At 44.0% G+C, this 20,137-nt stretch overlaps 1 protein-coding gene across 17 annotated transcripts in view; it reads right to left on the bottom strand.

The window, feature by feature from the left end:
- Erc2 (ELKS/RAB6-interacting/CAST family member 2) overlaps positions 1 to 20,137 on the bottom strand; it is a 905,605-nt gene that overhangs the window by 849,149 nt on the left and 36,319 nt on the right. For all 17 annotated transcript variants that reach the window (XR_013042143.1, XR_013042144.1, XM_076544121.1 and 14 more), the window contains exon 2: positions 18,738 to 19,534. Coding sequence is in view for 15 of the 17 variants with exons in the window: in XM_076544121.1 (XP_076400236.1) it covers positions 18,738 to 19,394 (657 nt within the window). In the remaining 2 variants the exon portion in view is untranslated. The remainder of the gene's footprint in view (positions 1 to 18,737; positions 19,535 to 20,137) is intronic.

The following is a 20,137-nucleotide window of genomic DNA, read 5'->3' as shown; positions in this document are numbered from 1 at the left end:
TCTAATGAAATTAAAGAGGCATTAACACTGTACATTTTTATGCATTTCAATAAATAGCTATTTAATAAGAAAATGCTATATTTGGACTTTCACTTTAATAAAGGGATGAATAAATGATAGGTGAATGGAGGGAGGTAGGGAGAGAGGCAGAGATGGAGGGATGGACAGTGAGAAAGAGGGACAGCCAGATACACAATAAAATACTGAGGGAGAAAGCAAAATATAATCTACAAATTAACAAAATGCTTTTTAGAAAAAACTGAGAGACAGCATTTAACCCATCAATATGACTGTCATCTGCCTTGCTAAAATAATTTATTTACAGTTGACACTGAGTAGGAAGTGTATCCCACAGTCTAGAAGTTGACAATGAGGCAGAAGTAGACATTCTATCTAAGCCAAGGGTATCTGCCTTTTCAGAAAGTCATGAGAAAGGGAGTATGGCAGGGCTGGAATCCACAGGTAAAACCTATTCCGGGTTATTTAAGAACAACCTTTTTCCCCTCTGCACTCTCGGGAGCATGGAATATACTTCTGTAGCATTTCTATTAGGAGGCTAATTAGAATAGCTAAGAAATACCATCAACAGCAAAAGTAAAATTAGCCTTCGCTTGTAAAATTTCTCCTGAGGGAAATGCCGGTGGCTCCTGTCTCCAGCAAGCATGGGAATGGGAATGCTGTGGCATCACGTGGCAAGCACACTGTCTCAGCAGCAGCACCTGAATACAACCCCAGCACAGCGGCCGGAGTGCCAGGATCCCTGCCTCACCTGCCCCTCTCCGCCTCTCCTGCCTCCCTGCCTCCCTGCCTCCCTGCTTCTCTGTCTTCACTTATCACACCTTAGCCCTGTGACCCATCAAAATTGCATGTGTAAGTCTTGTAATAACAACACTGACTTTCTGGTGCTCCCGGAACACTCTTAATTAATTCCACAAATGATGTGCGCGCGCGCGCACACACACACACACACACACACACACACACACACACACACACACACACACACACGGAGGACAAGAGGACAAGCACGTGTGTCGTTCAGCAACAGCAGTGGTCCACCTTTTTTGAGACAAGTTTTCCCACTGCCCAGAAGGCTAGGCCAGCTGGCCAAGGAGCCGCAGAGATCCACTCGCTTCCAGAGTGTTGTGATTACCACACGAACCCGGAATTTTTATGTGTATTCCAGGGATCAAACACAGGTTGTTAATGCCTGCAAGGCAACCACTTTTACCTAGCTGAGCTCTCTCTCCAATCATCTTGACAAATTTTGAGTAGTAAAGAGTTATGGAATATTTTAATCAACACTCATTTGAGATAATTCCATTAAGTGTGATATTGCAACAGGTGAGACAGAGGCCCAGGGAAAGGAAACCATTTGAAGTTATGTTAGCATACTGTGGTTAGTATCAAATCCAAGTTTAGATTTATTTCTAGTGTGAGGCTTCCTGGGTGTTTGTTTGTTTGTTTGTTGGTGAAACAAGGAAGTCTCCTTAGGTTAAAAATTATTTCTGCTTCACAACCAGGAATGTCTGGCACCCAACGTGGGGCTAAAGAAAAAAAGGGAAGAAAAAAAAAAGAGGGACTAAAGAAAAAGGACAAATGAACAGGGATAAAGGCCGGTGTAATGAAAAAAAAAAATACTAAAGACAAAGTCCCTTAACCAAGAGGCGCTCCAATAAAGTGTGATCTGAGAAGAATCCTCACGTGGTGGTAAAGAGGATTCAGAACTCAACACACGGAGCGGTGACGTCGGTAAGTTCTCCAGGAACGGTGACGTCGGTAAACGCCCCACAGTTCCTAATTCTCTCTCTCAAATGAGCGGCAGCCGCCGGTTTGAGTTACTGGCGGGTTCCTGGCATGTGTGCTTGACCTGCAGTATGGCGGGAATGAGGCCTCTGCAAATGGAACATTAAGCTGCGTGGCGGATTTAGCCTTTGCTAGTACAAAACAAAAAAAGAGGTTTCTGGGCTACACGCTGCTTGGATAAAAGTGTAGACCCACTATTTCTGAGACTTGATGGCTCCCAGAGCTGGTGGAAAACGTACCACCGCCATGTTGGGAAGCTGAAGGGGGCGGAGCCAGCAGCCACAGAGCCGTTTCAGGCTTAGAAGGCTACAGTTTAAAGCAATAAGTTTGCAATAAGACAGATTCAGATGGAACAAGACTTTAAATGCTTTACAATGTGTGTAAAAATGTACATAGGCTTGGAAGAGAGAGGAAAAGGAACATAGACAGTTATATAAAGAAATAGAAAGTTTAAAAAAATAAAGTCTTTAAAGAGAAAGTAAAAGTAATATAAAAAATAAGCCATGTAAAGATGGATATCACACAGAGAGTTTGGATTATATTGTCTTTGGGATTTTTAACTGCAGAAAAACATTTGATCGTAAAAGATGTTGAGTTAAACCAATATGTATATATTAAAGATATCTTGACTTTAAAATTTGGATATAAGGATGTGTTACTTTGGAAAGGAGACTCTGCTTTTGTCTCTACAGAAAGCCAGAGGCTATGGATTTGTTCCAGATTAAGATACATCAGGTTTGACCAGCCAAGACCACCTGAAAGGTCTCCGATGACACCATGGCCCAGATGATCCAACATCCAGAATCATTTCAAGGCAACTGGCTCAGACGATACGGTCTCACGGACTACTCCATGATCCTAAAATTTTCTTTGCATCCCCATAAGATACAGCGCCCCCCTCCAGCAGGAAGTAGTTAAGAGAAGCTACGCCCAAATTCCCAAATATACCAAGCTGGCTTTGGAGATGTGTAAAAGTTAAAACCTTCCTTTTTAAAAAAAAGAAAAGGGGAGGTGCTGTGGGATGTTCTGTTTGTCCTGTGGGAGCCCTTCTTGGGTTCTTTGTGGCGTTACCCAGCAGGTCCGTATAGAGGATGATTAGGACCATGGGCCTGAGTGCAGGTGTTTGAGATGGTCTGCACTTGGGTGTGCTGGGGGATGGTCTGTATGTCAAGTTGCTCTGATTGGTTAATAAATAAAACCTGATCGGCCGTGGCTAGGCAGGAAAGATAGGCGGGACTAACAGAGAGGAGAAATAAAAGGACAGAAAGGCAGAAGGAGACGCTGCAGCCGCCGCCATGACCAGAGACACTGCAGCTGCCGCCATGACCAGCAGCATGTGAAGACACCAGTAAGCCACCAGCCACATGGCAAGGTATAGATGTATGGAAATGGATCAATTTAAGATAAAAGCACAGTTAGCAAGATAAGGACAGTTAGCAGGAAGCCTGCCACGGCCATGCAGTTTGTAAGCAAAATAAGTCTCTGTGTTTACTTGGTTGGGTCTGAGCGGCTGTGGGACTGGCGGGTGACAGAGATTTGTCCTGACTGTGGGCAAGGCGGAAAACTCTAGCTACAAATGTCTCATATCTGGACACTTTCTGAACACCTCCCTGGGCCTGAGGAAGAGACACCTTGTCTTCTGCCCAAGGCTGGACTTGGACTCTTTTCTTCCAAACTTAGTCTCAACAATATCACCCTCCCTTTACTGGATCATTCTCATCCTTCTGTGGCCTCACTGGAGTTCACAGAGCCGGAACACACAGGAAAACTCATAGAAGCAAAACGCAGCTCATCTTTATACGTGTTACCCACGCTGTATTAAGCACAGTATTAGCTTCTGATTCAGAGGAGGAAAATCCTCTAAGAAAATATAACCTTTATGAGCCAATTTGTCTTTCTCCTCTTTAAATCTAAGGGCAATATCTGGAGCGCAAACTCTGCCCTGAATTCATGCCTGTGCTTTATGAAGTCAGTCTCCAGGCAGCATTTTCCAGTAGCTGCTCGCTCCACTGGGAATGCGGCTCCCTGGATCTCATCTCTGCGCCCACCTCCTGCCTTTCTCAACACTGTCTCCAGTGCCCTGTTCTCAGTATGAATTCCTTCCTCGCCACTTCCTTCTCTGGGCTTCCGAAACGTTTTGATTGTATCTTTTAATGGGAGATGCAACTCTCCTCCTCTCTTTAATGGGCCTTGGTGTATAACACTTCCCCTTCTGGTTCTCAAGCCAAGAGCGGGGCAGGACATCCCTTTCATAACCACAAGGCTTCTCATGGGAGAGCTCTGAACAGTCAAGGCTCTAGCATCCAGACACATTGTCTATCAGTAACAAAGTGTGTGCTTGCATTGGTTCCTACAAACTCCAGGCAATCCAGAGGTAGGACAGGTTTCAAATACAGCGCCATCAAGGCTCCAGCTCTGTGCCTTAGCTGTGCACTCTTCCGGTCTGCTCTTCCACATCTTGGTTTTATGCTCAGTCTGACTTTCTCCGAAGGCATCGTCCTCTGCAACTTGGATGTCTGTTCATGCTAGCATGATGCTAAATATTTTTACACAAACTTCCTCCCTCCCAATTAAACTCAAATCCTATTAAATTTATACCCAGAGTAGGCACTTTTACCACATCGTTTTTTACAAGTGAGGACACAACTTCAAAGACTATGCTGACCAAAGTTCCGAGGCTGGGGATGGAAGCCTGACAATCTATCTCTAAAGATGTTACTTTCAGTTGCCATCGAAGACAAGCAGAAATGGAGGAAGCAGGCCCTATTAACACCACACTGCCAGTTCTGCTCACAGAGTGTCTTTGTTGAGTGCATCGAATGTAAGAGGAAGAACTAGGATTGGCAGAATTACTATACAAGTACTATAGAGGAGTGTCGTTCTAAAGCCTACAGTGAGGGTAGGAAATACCTAGGAAGCGGGTGTTAATGTGTTCAGGAACGGCACCAAGTTCTGACTCTCACTAACACTCACCAGAAGTTCTGAATGAAACATGGACAGGCTCATGGAAGTCACTTCACACTTGTCCGAAGACTCTGTGCGAAGGTCAACCTTGGACACTCTTTGCCTTGGACACTCTTTGACGTTAGTCTGCCTGGGCTCAGCTCCAGCTCTGTCTTCTGTTCTCCGTGACTCTGGGCAAAGTCCTCCCCTCTTAGCCTTGCCTCAGCTGTATTAAAGCTGGTGCTGCTAACAAACAAAGCCTCCTCCACGAGATCATCCCACAAGTTAAAGGAGATGCCCTGGGTGAAATTAACACAGTAGTTGGCACCCAATAAGCACTGGTAATTACCATCATTCACTTCAGGTGCCTATGGGAAATGCCTGACAAGCTAAAGCGACCTTTTGGTTTCTGATTTATCAAGCAAGCATATGATAGGCAGAGAGGTCCGCTAGAAGGGAAGTAATTTATGACTTCAGGTGCTTGCCTGAAAAAGACAAGATCCCAGATCCTTCCCTGCCCCGGCGTCATGCCACCTCCTTCTAGAAGCTCTGCTGGAGCTGAATATTGGGTGCACACTGCGCCTGTCCTCCTGGACTCTGGCTAGGCCTCTTGCAGGAGGAGGAGAACAGTCACATCAGTATCAACAACTCTTCTAAGAAATAAATTGAGCAAGAAGGTTCCTTCCCTATACTAAGTCCCTGGTAAAGACTGAGGTACTCAATTGTTTACCTCAAATCAGATATGCCACTGCTGTGTTCTTTACTCACAGTCTACACAGGAAAAGGAACTGGTTTCTACTAGCAGTCATGAAATGGCAGAGGGGTAAAAAACTTCTTACACTTCAGCTTATCCTCAGTGTAACTAGAAACAGTAGGTACCCAAGAAACTCTTACGAGATAATTCACCAAAATTTTTTATTGCCCTATCATAAATGTCTGAATTTTAGCACTAGATTTTACCTGCAATTACAAAAAAAAAATAAAATGAGACAGAACTGAGGTGAGCTGGAAATTTTTGAAGTCCTTGGTAAAAATATTTGATACATATTTCTTCAGCTCCTTTCAAGGAACTTATTCTTGAAGATGTGATAAAGTTCTCCACCTCCAGTCCACTGTATCTTAATGCATTTAGTGCATGTGTATAATCCACCAACACAGTTCCACCTCACCAACATACATTCTCTCACCTAAGTCCCTACAAAGGCTCCTGACTTCCCAGCATAAACTCAATGAGCTGGAAACACATCCCACAGTCCCCAAATCTCACTCACCTCATTAACTACTAGGAACTTGCTTCTGATACATGAATACTACTTGATATCAAACAGTTATAGCTATACATAGGATCCTTAATGTAGACATCATTAGATGCTCTTGATGTTCACAGATGGGGTGAACTATGCATAGTTCAGGTTACACACATTCTCTCTCTCTCGCTCTCTCTCTCTCTCTCTCTCTCTCTCTCTCTCTCTCTCTCACACACACACACACACACACACACACACACACACACACACACACACACACGGGAAATTATGATGTTTTTGCTGGCACCTCAAAAGTGCATGGCTTCACAATGGCAAAAAGCACATAATTTTCAATTTTTAAGAAGGCTTTTTTTTTTTTAGTATTTTCTGTATTTCTAAAGGTGGGCAGATTCTAAATCTGATCCTCATGTTTATTGTCTAGTTTTCCATCTCATATACATTCTTACTGCAATGGGGTCAGGGTTCTTTGAGGGAATATTAACCATGCATGGCTCTTTCCAGAAGTTCTTCCAAGGAACACATCAGTACATTTTAACTTCTTTCTATTCTTATTTAGATAATATGCACTCAAGAACAGTATCTTGAGACAGTTTTTAGAACTCAAGCTGTTACATCCTTCAAATAGAAAACAGTAAATGTTAACATACCTAGTTCTAAGTTTCTAGATTCTATCTAGTACCAAAATCCCACCCACTAACAACTGAAACTAAGGAAGTGCACTGTACTGGCTGGTTTTGTGTGTCAGCTTGACACAGGCTAGAGTCATCAGAGAGGAAGGAGCCTCAGTTGATGAAAAGCCTCTGTGAGATCCAGCTGTGAGGCATTTTCTCAACTAGTGATGAATGGGGGAGGGCCCAGCCCATGGTGGGTGGGGCCAACCTGGGCTGCTGGTCCTGGGTTCTATAAGAAGGTGGGCTGAGAAAGCCATGGGAAGCAAGCCAGTAAGAGCTCCCCTCCATGGCCTCTGGCTCAGCTCCTGCCTCCAGGATCCTGCCCTGTTTGAGTTCCTGTCCTGACTTCCTTCAGTGATGAACAGCAATGCTGAAGTGTAAGCCAAATAAACCCTTTTCTCCCCAACTTGCTTTTTGGTCATGGTGTTTCGTTGCAGCAATAGAAAACCTAACTAAGACATGTACAGAAAGTGGGCGATGGTTTTAAATTTCTCACAAATATACCATATTTAATATTAAATACTAATATACTAATATCAGATAAAGGAACCATCCTGCTAAAATATGATGGCAGCAACTGATCCTCGTATCAATTGATACAAACGTCTGCAATTTCTCCGGTGGGCATAGAAAAAGATTGATAAACTGAGTGTGGAGGTCAAGAGACCAAGAAACTAAAGTTGCTATCGAAATGGCTGTGCAAGACAGAGGTGATGGTTATTAAATTTCCAAACCATCAGAGTCTTACTTGATCTGGGTCTTTCTGATAACCAAAATAGACAGGCTTCCAACTGTATGTGACACAAACATGTTTTCCCAGCAATGGACATCATGTCCTCAATGCCTTCCCCATACATGCTCTCTTAGAAAACCTACCCATTCTGTCCATTTCCCAGATATGTTTGCACAGGCCTATTCGGCTGTGTGGCTCTAAAAACAAATATACACTAGGCTTCGGACCCAAGTTCTGAGCTTAAAATTGCTACAGAGCAGTCCCTGTTGAGTACTTGTATAGATGCTGTACATAGGCTTTAAGTTGACACTTTCTCACAAGGCGCAAGGGAAACCAGGTTTTCAAGGGAGCAGAGAGGGAAGGAAGACCTTGTATTGTTGGTCACCTTCCAAATAACCATGATCCCATCCCCTCAGGGCACCCAGCTCTCTTCCCAGTAAGTAACCCCCTTCCACCACCACCCTTCAGTTTGGATGGATTTCTGCTACTTTTAGTCATATTCTTCCCTAAACAAGAGAGAACAATGAAGTGAGTAGATGGTCTGAATTCTCAGAGAGAACAAAGAGAGGTTTTTGAAAAGAAAAAAAATGCTCCAAAAAGCAGAAATCAGGAAGACTGAGACCCAAGAGGAAGGTTTGACAGACAGGACATGAAACCTCCCAAAAGACAAAGCCTGAAGAAGGTCAGAAATCAATTCAAGAGGAAGCTGAGAGATGCCAGCAGAGGGATGCCAACAGAAGAGCTCCTGGACCAGGAAGTTTACAAACTGCCTTGAAGTTCCCAAGAATGAAGACAAGCTCAAGAACTCTAGCTGAATTAACGAGGCCATCCTCCTTAGAACTCAACTGCACAAAAGAAAAGTTGTCTGTCCCTGAAGGGCCACTTTGGTTGATTGGGGGAAAGACTCTTCTAGGTCCTCAATGAGTGTCCTGAGTGAGGATCTCTCATTCCTCTGCTACCTATAGATTAATTGTCCTGGAGTTGCTTCTTCCCATCCTTTGTGATAAGTTTCCCAAGCAGCCATGCTCCTCAGGCATTCTCCTCTGACCTCTTACTTAAAACAAGAATGCATTTTGTGCAGGGCAGTGGTGGCACACGTCTTTAATCCCAGCACTCAGGAGGCAGAGCCAGGCAGATCTCTGTGAGTTTGAGACCAGCCTGGACTACAGAGCGAGTTCCAGGATAGGCTTCAAAGCTACAGAGAAACCCTGCCTCGAAAAATCTCTTGCTCCTGGTAGCCCTGCCTCCTCTGCCACTCCCGCCACTAGCTCCCTCCTCCTCCTTTCTCTGCATCCTTCCTTCTTTCCTCTTCGAAGTATCACCTTCCTCCAATTTGTACAAGCCACAAATGTGGCTTAAAATCTTTCCAAATGTCTTCTGGGTGACGGAATTTTCCCCCAGTTAAGAACTACCAAGTGAACTTGATCAGTACCTGTTGCCAAACAGGTAGTCCCTGGCCAATCCAGGAAGAGGAGATGAGAAGGTGCGGCTTCAGTCTTTTCCCTTCTTGCTGTCTTGTTAGAAGACAAAATGGCGGCAGGTAGCTTCTAAAATGCAGTCAGATGCTGGCTCCCCAAAGACTCAGGAGAACGTGCACATGCCAGACTTCTGTTTGTCAGGCTGCCCCAGCTCTTGGCTGTATGCCTACACTCTGCCAAAAAACCCAGATCCCAAACTTTTGAAAAGGCTTTCCACAGCTTTCAAAGCCTGACCTTTAAAGCAGCTTTATCTGGCGGGTGTGTGTGTGAGAGAGAGAGAGAGAAAGATTTATAATTTTCTATATTCCTGCAAAGCCCAACTATTTATTGAGTTCACCTGGTGGTGGTGGGAATTTGCACACAGATGTCAATGGACCCAAACCACCACCACAAGAGCTCCACCTGCAACTAATTATAGAAATTGAAATTGATCTCTGGCCAGAAGAGAACCAGCCCATTTGTGTTGGCCAATAAAATCACCGTGTTCCTCTCGCTTTGTCAAGACTTGGTTCTTAAAACCCTCTGAGAATGCTGTCCATGGAAATGTGATAAGACAGTGAATGCTTTGAGGATGATCACTGGCCCCGACCCTCTAGCCTACCTTCCCCTCCCTATGCTTTCAATATGTACCTTTAGCATACTGGGACTAAGAGAATCTGTTCACTGAAGCAGTCCAGAATGTCTTCTCTGGTTGCATCTGCACTACAGGAACCTCCTGACCCAACTAACATGATACAGAAAGAAAGAGAGAGGCCGGAATCATTTATATCTGCCAAAGTCCAGCATACAACATTTCTTGCCCTTGTATGAACCAAATCTTTCCAAAGAAAACCTGAGAATAAAAGTCTGTAAGGCTACTCATGTGGTACACATGCCTGCCTTTAGGGCTGACTGCAAGAGATTACTGGGGCAGAAAAGAGCTGACATCTGTGACAAAGATGTATAGCTCACTTCAAATCATTCTTACATTCGAGCAAACAAAGAAACCCACTGTGGCACCGCGCCATCTCATCCATCTCCTGAGCCAAAGAAATTCTAACCTATCTATAGAAGACACTTAAAATTGCCTTTCTGTCTAAGCAGGTCATCACCTAAGATTGGATAAAAGATCTTCCAGCTTGCCAGAAAACTATAGCTGAAAAACTTCAAGGTTTTTGTTGTTGTTGTTGTTGTTTGTTTGTTTGTTTTTGTCTTTGTAAGTTCTGGCACTCTGTCCTGTATGATGGTACTGAACTAGATTAGCCAATGCTAAACCCATGTGCCTGTGTAACTTTGGGAAAACACACACACACACACACACACACACACACACACACACACACACACACACGTCTCAAAGAGAAATAGTGTGAAAAACCTTACACAGAGAGGCAGTGTGTTATTGAATAGAATGCCTAGCCAACAGTGATCTACATAGTCAGGGCTTCACTTTCTCACATGACTAGCAATCTGGAGGCAGGCCATATGGTGGGCCTATTTCTCAGCACTGTCTTTGGTCTTTATTCCATGACTAGAATATGACACACCTGGTCCTAGGCATCACATCAATGCTCAAGACAAGAAACAGAAGAGCATTGCTGGTCACAGCTGTATAAAGATGGTGTTTGAGAGGTATTGTGGCAATAGCATCCTAAGCATTTAGTTTAAGATGAAGTTTCATGGTCAAGGAAGATTGGGAAATTGTTAGGTTAAAAATGAATTTTAAGTGCTGTTTAATTTCAAAAGTTGAGCATTACATATATCATGATATATGGCATTCCTTGGTTAGGACCATCATAAGAAAATACCACAAGCCAAGCAACAGATGTTCATTATCTCACAATATGGAGACGGAGACAAGACTGTCAACCCAGCTGCTTCCTCGTAGGGCTCCCAGAAAAGGACATGTTCCAAGAGTCTTTCCTTTGCTTAACTACAAGGTCACCCTCTAGTTGTGTGTGTTCACATCTTCTCTCTGTGCATGTCTGTATCTGTGTACAAATCTACCTTTTTATAAAGACAACTGTCAAACTGGATTAGGGCCCATGCTAAAGATTTCAAGTTGATTACCTATGTAAAGGTCTTTTCTCCAAATGAGGTCACATTCTCAGGTAACAGGAGTTAGGGATCCAACCTACCTTTAAGGGAGGAGACAAAACTCAACCTAGAACATATGCATTATGAATTTCCATGGCAAATGTTTCTAGTATGTGTGTCTAAAGTTTCTTTAACCAGAAAATCCTCTTTGGAAAATATCATCTCCCTGGCCACACTTTGGACATCCTGTCTTCAGGGACTTTGATTTTTACCAGTCAAAAGAAAAGAGCCCTGAAGAAGGTACAGTGGTAAGACAAATCTATTGGCATGGTGAATGTATCTGATTTAGCCCGTTTTCTGTTGCTATGACAAAATGCCAGAGACTGAATAAAATACAAGAAAACTAAGTTTATTTAGCTCATGCTTCTCATCAAAAAGGTTGGTGGTGATAGCAACTTCTTGGTTCCTAGTGAATGTTGCATTGCAGTTGGCATGACATGGTAAAAGCATATGCACAAAAGCAATGAAGGAGCACATGCAGAAAATACCCAAAGATTGGGGTGGTCTTGTTTAAGCAGCCTGCTCTCACAGTAACTACTGCAGTCCCCCAGGAGGAGCCAGTTCATTCCAATGAGACCTAAGTCAGTCTCCAGAGACCTAACCCCATCCTTGAGAAAGACATTAATCCACTCATGAGGGTGAAACCCTCATGACCCACTTAGACCTTAAAGTTCTCACCACCTTCCCACAGTTACATTAAGAGCCAAGCTCCCAGCACATTAACATTTAGGAGACAAACCATAGAAACATCTAACCACCACCACCCCCGCCCCCGCCCCATAAACCTGAGGAGACCCAGCGATTCCTGGCGAGCCTTCCCTGTACAAAAGTGATGACAGCTGAGTTTCACTCTTATCAGACTGTCCTGCTGCAGCTGCCTCGCTGCCTTCTCATCAGAATAAACTGTATCTCTATCACTCGCTCCCAGCTGGTACAGCTCGTCAGATCCGGACACTCACAATCAAATGAGAACTTCAGAACAGGGTCAAATGACTCCTACCGAAAGGGGCCTGTAGTTATACAAGTAAAATAAGTAATAAAAATGATGAGGGGTGCTAAAGAATGTAGCTTATAGAATGCTTGGTTAGCATGCACAAAGATGTGGGTTCAATCCCCAGCACCCCATAAAACTGGGTGTAGTAGTACAGTCTTGTGACCCAAGCAGTCAGGAAGTAAAGGCAGAAGCGTGGGAAGTTCATGATCATCCTTACCTACATAGTGATTGCTGGGCTAGCCTGGGATACATGAGCCCTATCTCAAAAGGAAAGAGAGAAGAGGGGAGGAGGGGGAAGAGAGGGGAGGAGAGGGGAGGGGAGGGGACTCTCTTTCAGCTTTTCCAGTTTCAGGCTCCAAATAAGAACTAATAAGCGAGCTGGGCGGTGGTGGCGCATGCCTTTAATCCCAGCACTCGGGAGGCAGAGGCAGGCGGATCTCTGTGAGTTCGAGGCCAGCCTGAACTACCAAGTGAGTTCCAGGAAAGGCGCAAAGCTACACAGAGAAACCCTGTCTCGAAAAACCAAAAAAAAAAAAAAAAAAAAAAAAACTAATAAGCGATATGTTGAATTTGGATCAAAAGTTCTTATTAATATTGATTTAGAGTCTATTCTTTTCTATGGTGCTAAATCAGAAATAGAAACGATCACATAACCATTGCCTAAAAGCTGCACCATTCCCCAGACAGGTTTACTTACACTTCTTGGGTTACAGTTCCCAATGACCTTGTCCCACTTCCTCACAAGATGAGTAAATATTAGATCTAGTACAGTCTCCTAGTGTGCGATGCTATTTATACTCACACAGAGCCTTGACTGGCTACACACAACCTAAGAAATGTCTAAAAATTACTTCCCATGTATCTAATTTGGAAAAGAGGTCATTAAAAGCACAAAGGTAATAGTTGTACAGAATATCCAGGCATATGAAAAGCCAGTAACATCTGTGCACTAAATCGCAAGATCAAGTCCTTACAAAATTTCCACTTCTGAGTGTTTCAAGGCAAGGTCTTGCTCTATTGCCCAAGCTGGCCTTGAACTCAGATTGAAGCTACCCTCCCACCCTAGCCTCCCAAGCAGTTGGGACTAGAAGTGTGTAACACTTCACCCGGCTTCTCACAACATTTCTGAACATTTACTCTCTACCATACACTCTCCCTCTGATCTCTGTTATAGTGGGAGATAGAGTGGCAATATGAAGACTAACTAGTCAGGTGTTGGAGTGCACACCTGTAATCCAAGCACTCAGAAGGCAGAGACAGGAGGATTGCTACAAGTTTGAAGCCAAAATCTGGCTCAAAACATGCCAAGTTTCAGGCCAGTCAAGGCTACATAGTAAGACTGTCTCAAAAAAAGAAAGAAAGGAAAGGAAAGGAAAGGAAAAAGGAAAGGAAAGGAAAGGAAAGGAAAGGAAAGGAAAGGAAAGGAAAGGAAAGGAAAGGAAAGGAAAGGAAAGGAAAGGAAAGGAAAGGAAAGGAAGGAAGGAAGGAAGGAAGGAAGGAAGGAAGGAAAGAAGGAAAGAAGGAAAGAAGGAAAGAAGGAAAGAAAAAGAGAATAGAAAAACCTATATTTTTTTTTTTGAGAAATTGAGTCACTTGACCTCCTTATAATAGCATAATATTATACCCCCAACATCTAGCACAACCTACAGACCACCAAAAACAAATCTCAAGTAACAGCAAAACATTCAACAACATTAAAAATTGTATTTTTATTCTTATGTGTTTTGCCTACATGTATGCATGTGCATCATATGAATACCTGGTGCCCATGGAGGCTATAAGAAGGTGTCAGATCCCCTGGAAATGGAGTTAAAGTCAGTGTGAACCACCAGATGGTTGCTGGGAACCAAACCCAGCAGTCAGTGCTCTTAACCTCGTGTTCAATATTTTAAACTCACCGTTCCTCAGTCTACTGCTATGGCATTGAGAACATGAGCTGTGGGTTCAGCCACCTCAAAGAATAGATTTCCCAGAATACTGTGCTCTGCTCTCTAGCAGTTTGCAAAAGCACATCACACAACAAAGTCATGAACAACAACAAAAAGCTGTGTCGCCATGCATTCTGAACTCTGATTTATACACAGTAAGATAGCCCTCTCTACCCATGCACTCCAGCTTACACAAATAGAGCCTTGCATCTAGGCATTCTGGCTTACATACATACAGCTAACCCTGTGCCCATGCATTCTGGATTTTGGCTCATACACATTAATCTAGCCCTACACCCATACACTCTGGGTTATGCGCATTAATCTAGCCCTACACATATGCATTCCGGATTACACACACTAAGCTGGCCTACACCCATGTGCTCTGAATTACACACATAGAGGTAGCCCCACACACATGCACTCTGGATTACTCACATTAAGCTAGTCCTGCACACATGCACTCTGGATTACACATATGACCCCAAACTTCGGGACTGCAACGCTCAGCAGCAAATGTATTTATATTCATGTATTTATATCCACATTTATATTCCTGTGTCACTGAAGAGATGGGAAGTAAAGAAGGGATGGAATATCCCATGCAGGAACCTGATCATCAACACTTTGCACGTAAGAAATCGGAGGCCACCTACGCATTGGCTCTGGAGTTCCTGAATTTTCTCTATCATAAGGAGCAACTTCAACAGCCTCTCTTAGAATTGGAGATGGTCTCAGCTCCCATGGATAGAACCAGGAGGACATTAAAACCAATGCCCTCTATAAACTGCACCTGAGGATATATGTCTGTGCTGGTTGGGGGCAACTTTATAAAGCTATGAATGTCATAGACAAGAGCACACAAGTTTCTTCCCTCTTCCCTCCCTTCTGTAATGAGTCTGCCTCCCATTCCTCTTCAGGCAGAACAGTTCACATTGTTTTAAATTCCAGCATCTAACATCCCTGGAAGAATGACATTTGCAGCTGTAGCTTCTGGCTGTTGTGCTTAAGAAACCACAGTCAAGTGTCTGTTAAGACTTTTATGGGGGCTGGGGATTTAGCTCAGTGGTAGAGCGCTTGCCTAGCAAGCACAAGGCCCTGGGTTCGGTTCTCAGCTCGAGGAAAAAAAGAAAAGACTTTTATGTCCCTTTCTTGCATATAGAAACAGTTATTATGCTTTTTTTTTTTACCTTTAAAAGGAAGGTACAGTTAGCTATAGTGAATGGTACTGATATTGTTTAAGTAAGTGTTCTCCCAAACGTCAAAGTTTTGGTTCCAAGGATGCTGCCATTGGAAGATGGTGCCACTTAGAAAAGGTCCTCGGGTCAATGAAGGCATGCCCTTGAAGGGGACTGTAAGACCTGGCTGAGCAGTGTGCTCATCCACCACTGCCACCCACTGCGCCCATCAGAGGCCCAGAACAACGGCTCCACCCCATCTGGGACGGAAACCTCTCAAATCCTGAGTTGAAACAAACCTTTGCTCTTCGTAAGTTAATTGTGTCCAGCTTGTGTTATAATGACAGAAAGCTAGGTAACACAAGTAGAAATTAGAAATAGCATCAAACTCATTTCTAGGAAAAATCAGTTCCTAATTAAGAATCAAAATCCTAAACAAACCAAATTCTTCGCCATTCCATTACAGCTTGCCTTTTTTCCTTATGATGCCCATGATTTGTATTACATATTTTTATGCACACTTGAAGTATTTTGAGAGCTTGCCATTCTTTTCATCAAACATGACCTTCCTGCTATACTAACACTCTCTCTGCTCAGTGCTCCCCTTGGTAGGTAGCAACCTACAAAGTCAAGTGCCAAACCAAAACTTTAAAGGCCAGCTCTGCCACTTTCCAACTTGGCAAAAATCTGGGCAAGTCTTCCCTTCTCTCTACATTTACATTCATCTTTAAGATAAGAAAACCTCCAGTACTGGCCTCAGATGACTGATTCAAGAGGCTGGATGATGACATACTTAATGTTCTACTCATAACACACAGTTCACTGTGAGCCCTCAACAGATGGCACTGGATATGGCAGCAATAAAATGGGAACATCAACAGCAACTTAAGTCTGGGCTGTTCCCCAAACTTTATTTCCTCTAGGTTTACTATTTTTCAATTATTTGTTTGTCCATTTATGTTTCTTTGACATGTGTAACCCAGGCTGGTCTTGAACTCACTACATAGCCAAGAACAACTTTTAACTGTTGATCTTCCTGCCTCCACCTCCCAAGTGCTAGGGCTATCAGCATTTGCCACCACGCCTGACAAGCTCCACTTTTAGGACAAACCTAAAAAACCCTACAGATGCAGTTACAAACGCCATGTCTGTCTTCTCTCTCTCAGAGCGGAAGACTACACCCCCCAGTTCCCTCAGCTGTGTCACTGCTAGTCAGGAGAATCAAGGAGTCAGTGTGTGTCTTCTTCAGGAACCTCTTGCCCTGGAATAGCAATTCTCAAAGCCAGGCTCCCAGATGTAGAAGGCCTGGGTCCCGTGTCACTCACTACACAGGAAAGATCTGCCATGGAGAGTCACATGACTTGCTTCATACCTTAGGGAATAAGAAATAAATGTCAGAAGCCAGGTGTGGTGGCGCACACCTTTAATCCCAGAACTCAGGAGTAAGAGGTGGGTGGATCTCTTGAGTTCAAAGCCAGTCTGGTCTACAGAGTGAGTTCTAGGGCAGCTAAGGATACATAGTGAGATGCTGGAAAGAAGAAAGGAGGAAGGAAGTACGTGTGTGTGTGTCATGTGTTAAGCCACTGAGATTTGAGGTCTACTGTCACTCTAGAGAAGCCTAACCTATCCTGAGCAAGAGGGATACATAGACCTCTAAAAGGGATCCTAACATACTTCTAAGAGGGAAGAAACAGGGCACCGCTAAAAAGAAAAGGAAAAAGGAATTACTTCATTCTATTTATACTTTGTCCCATCCATGTATTTTTGTGAGTATCAAAGAAGACACAGAAGAACACATTGACACTGTGACATAATGTAATTTACAAATAAACACACGGGTATAAATGCAGGTTGGTGATCAAATGTAAACTCAATGACAGAAGCGGCGGGAAGAGTCATTTTAGAGCTGACAGACCAGAGACCAAGCCTTCAAGCTTTCTGCCACTGCTTCTGTCATCGCTAAATGGCGCTAACTACTTAAAACACAAAAAGCTACAGAGAGGAGAAAAACAATATAGAGCAGGGAGGAAATGCATATTACAATAACCAGTTCACGGGGAGTTCATGAGCCAGCGAATCAGGAGGCAGCAGAAACAGTGGTAATGCATGTTAATTTGATTTAAGGGTAAAGAAGGGAGCTTTCTGTTCCAAGGGAAAACCATCACATTTTCCACATCTGGAAAGCAGCACCGGCTCTGCCAGATAATCAGAGATAAGGGGACGCTCGCTGCTTACAACACACAGAAAGGCAGCAAGAACAAATCCTTGTAGAAGCCATAAATGTACCCACAGGTGCTTAGCTCTAAAGTACTATAAGTCAGAGGATCGGGTGGGAGGGTCATCAGATGACCTCCATCAAAAGGTGGAGTGTGACATTAGGCCGACTGCAAGGCCAGCTCTCAGAGTCATTTGTTCAGCCAGGTTAGAACTATCTCAGACTTCTAACAACGTGAAATACTACCAGGGAGTTCATGGGCCAAATGGCACAGCCCGTCTGTTCCCCCTTAGCGCTCTCACATTAGTTCTCTCTCTCTCTCTCTCTCTCTCTCTCTCTCTCTCTCTCGCTCTCGCTCTCGCTCTCGCTCTCGCTCTCGCTCTCGCTCTCGCTCTCTCTCGCTCGCTCTCTCGCTCTCTCGCTCTCTCTCGCTCTCTCTCGCTCGCTCGCTCTCTCTCTCCACATAAGAAACTGAGATTTGCATAGATCCAGATGATTCCAAAGCACTCGTGAAAATGATACTGTGTAAGACAGGCCTCACACAATCGAGAAGATGAAAAACGGACTGGAATGAAAGGGAATGGGTGTCGGGGAAGCTAACAGTGGGAAGGAAGAGGAAGACCACAGCAAGGGAAACCTCAGCTGTGTGCAGGGAGACCAAAGATGGAGTGGAAGCTCAAATGTGGAAGGAAGCGGACAAGATGAGGGTGGGCCAGGCCTTCCAGCAGAAAGTCCTGTAGGCTCAGTCCAGCAGGTGTGACGCCTTCTGGGGACAATGGTTTAAGAAGGAACAGGTGGCTGTAAGAAAGGGAACGGGCAATTCGGGAAGACTCTGGGAAACTAATCTCCCTAATTTTGCTATTATACAGCAGATGGACCAAAGACTAAGAAGGCACCTTATACATAGTGGGAAAATACTGAATGGATAAAGGCTGAAGACCAAGCTACGGAAACCCAGGAAACTGAGTTTCCCTTACGGGGTATCAAATCCACTCTTGCCAATCCTGTTTCATATTGTTGAGTTTGCTACTTCGCGAACACCACTCATTCTAAGAAACAAGGCTGGTTCAACAGCAAAAATAACAACAAACAATGAAAAGTCACCAGTCAAGAGTGGCCTTTTAATGTAAAGTGTTTACTCGTGCAGGGGTTAACATTTTCCTCTTCTATGCTGAGGGAGGAACATCTGAACTGCTTTGCAACTGCTGAAAAAGAGAACAGAATTAACCACGTACAGAAGTTGGCAATGAGGATCAATCCTCCCCAATGCTGCCACTATGTGGAAGGTTCCGGAGTAAGGAAATCAATCAGTACACCACGGTGCTTCCTGGGTTCTGCCGTGGCATCCAAGTGTAACCTGCTCTGTGGTGCCCAACTTCCTTAGTACATACAGTAGGTCTGGAACCATCTGCAAAGCCTGGGAACACTGTGACAGGTCAGAACCTACCTGGTTTTCTTCGTGAGAGACCCTCATCTGCTCCTTGAGGACAGACATCCGAGCTGCCTCCTCTTTCCTCAAGACTCTCTCCTTCTTGAGCTCGGGACTCCAGAAAGTCTTGATGCTATTCATGGACGATCCCAGTTTACTGTCCTTAATGTCAAGCTCCTTCCTTAGGAGGTCATTCTCTCTCTGCAGTTCTTTGAGCTGGGCTTGGAGATCCAACATTGTGCTGTCTCTTACCTGCCTCAACATGGAGGGCACCTGGTGGTGGTGGTGATGGGATGAGCCACTCAGCCCACCATGTTGGTCTGTGTAGGAGAGAACATCCGTATGGGAAAGTCCAGCGGAAGCAATGTTGGGACTACTCCCCATGGCTGTGACCCGACCTCCGTACACAGCTCGATTTGTGGCCCTGCCCAGAGTCATAGTACCCTTTGGGTAAGCTGTTGATGCCACCCCTTCGTGATCACTCAAATACATGGGTCCAGACGTAGCATAGGCAGCATTAAGGGATTGAATATTCTCCATGGACAGAGTCTTGCCTGTCCCTCCCCCACCCCCACTGCTTGTTCTTCGGTGGCCCAAACGAGGTGACCTTGGCAAACGCGGTGATCTGGAAGGGCTCCCTTCCAGATTAGTGATCGTTCTTGCACTCCCGTACATTTTTCTTCTGTGGTGTGGTGCTACTGAAGAGAAGAAATGCTAGGCAACCTTAGGGTTGAAGCCAATGTTTCCTCTACTGGCCAGAATTTTCACCACATTCTTTGTATAGTCTGTACCAGGAAATGACTCCACTCAGAGATCTGAAAAATGAGAAAAAGGAGAATTAAAAACAAACTTCTTTGGAATTCTAACTACAATTGCATCATACCTTAAAATATATTAACAGAAGTAGTAAAATGGTCTCCTAGAAGGCACAAGGTCCTGGGTTCAATTCACAGCACTGAAAAAAATCTAGATAGACAGATAGAATGATGGATGAATGATAGATAAATGGAAAGATGATAATGATAAATTAGTGACAAAATGATTGATAGAGATAGATGATTGATAGATAGATAGATAGATAGATAGATGGATGGATGGATGGATGGATGGATGGATGGATGGATGGATGGATAGATAGATAGATAATAGATAGATAAAATAAAGTGGTACCTCTATATTTATTTTATAAAGAAAAATAATCTGAAACATTTCTTACTACTTGTAAACTTTTTTGTTTGTTTTGGTTTTTTTCAAGACAGGGTTTCTCTGTGTAGCTTTGGTGCCTGTCCTGGAACTCGCTCTGTAGACCAGGCTGGCCTTGAACTCACAGAGATCCACCTGCCTCTGCCTCCCGAGTCCTGGGATTAAAGGCGTGAGCCACCACAGCCTGGCACATGTAAACATTTAAAACAAATTTC

This window comes from Peromyscus maniculatus, chromosome 9 (genome assembly GCF_049852395.1).
Source record: "Peromyscus maniculatus bairdii isolate BWxNUB_F1_BW_parent chromosome 9, HU_Pman_BW_mat_3.1, whole genome shotgun sequence".
NCBI lineage: Eukaryota > Metazoa > Chordata > Mammalia > Rodentia > Cricetidae > Peromyscus > Peromyscus maniculatus.
This window is presented reverse-complemented; position numbering and strand designations above follow the sequence as displayed.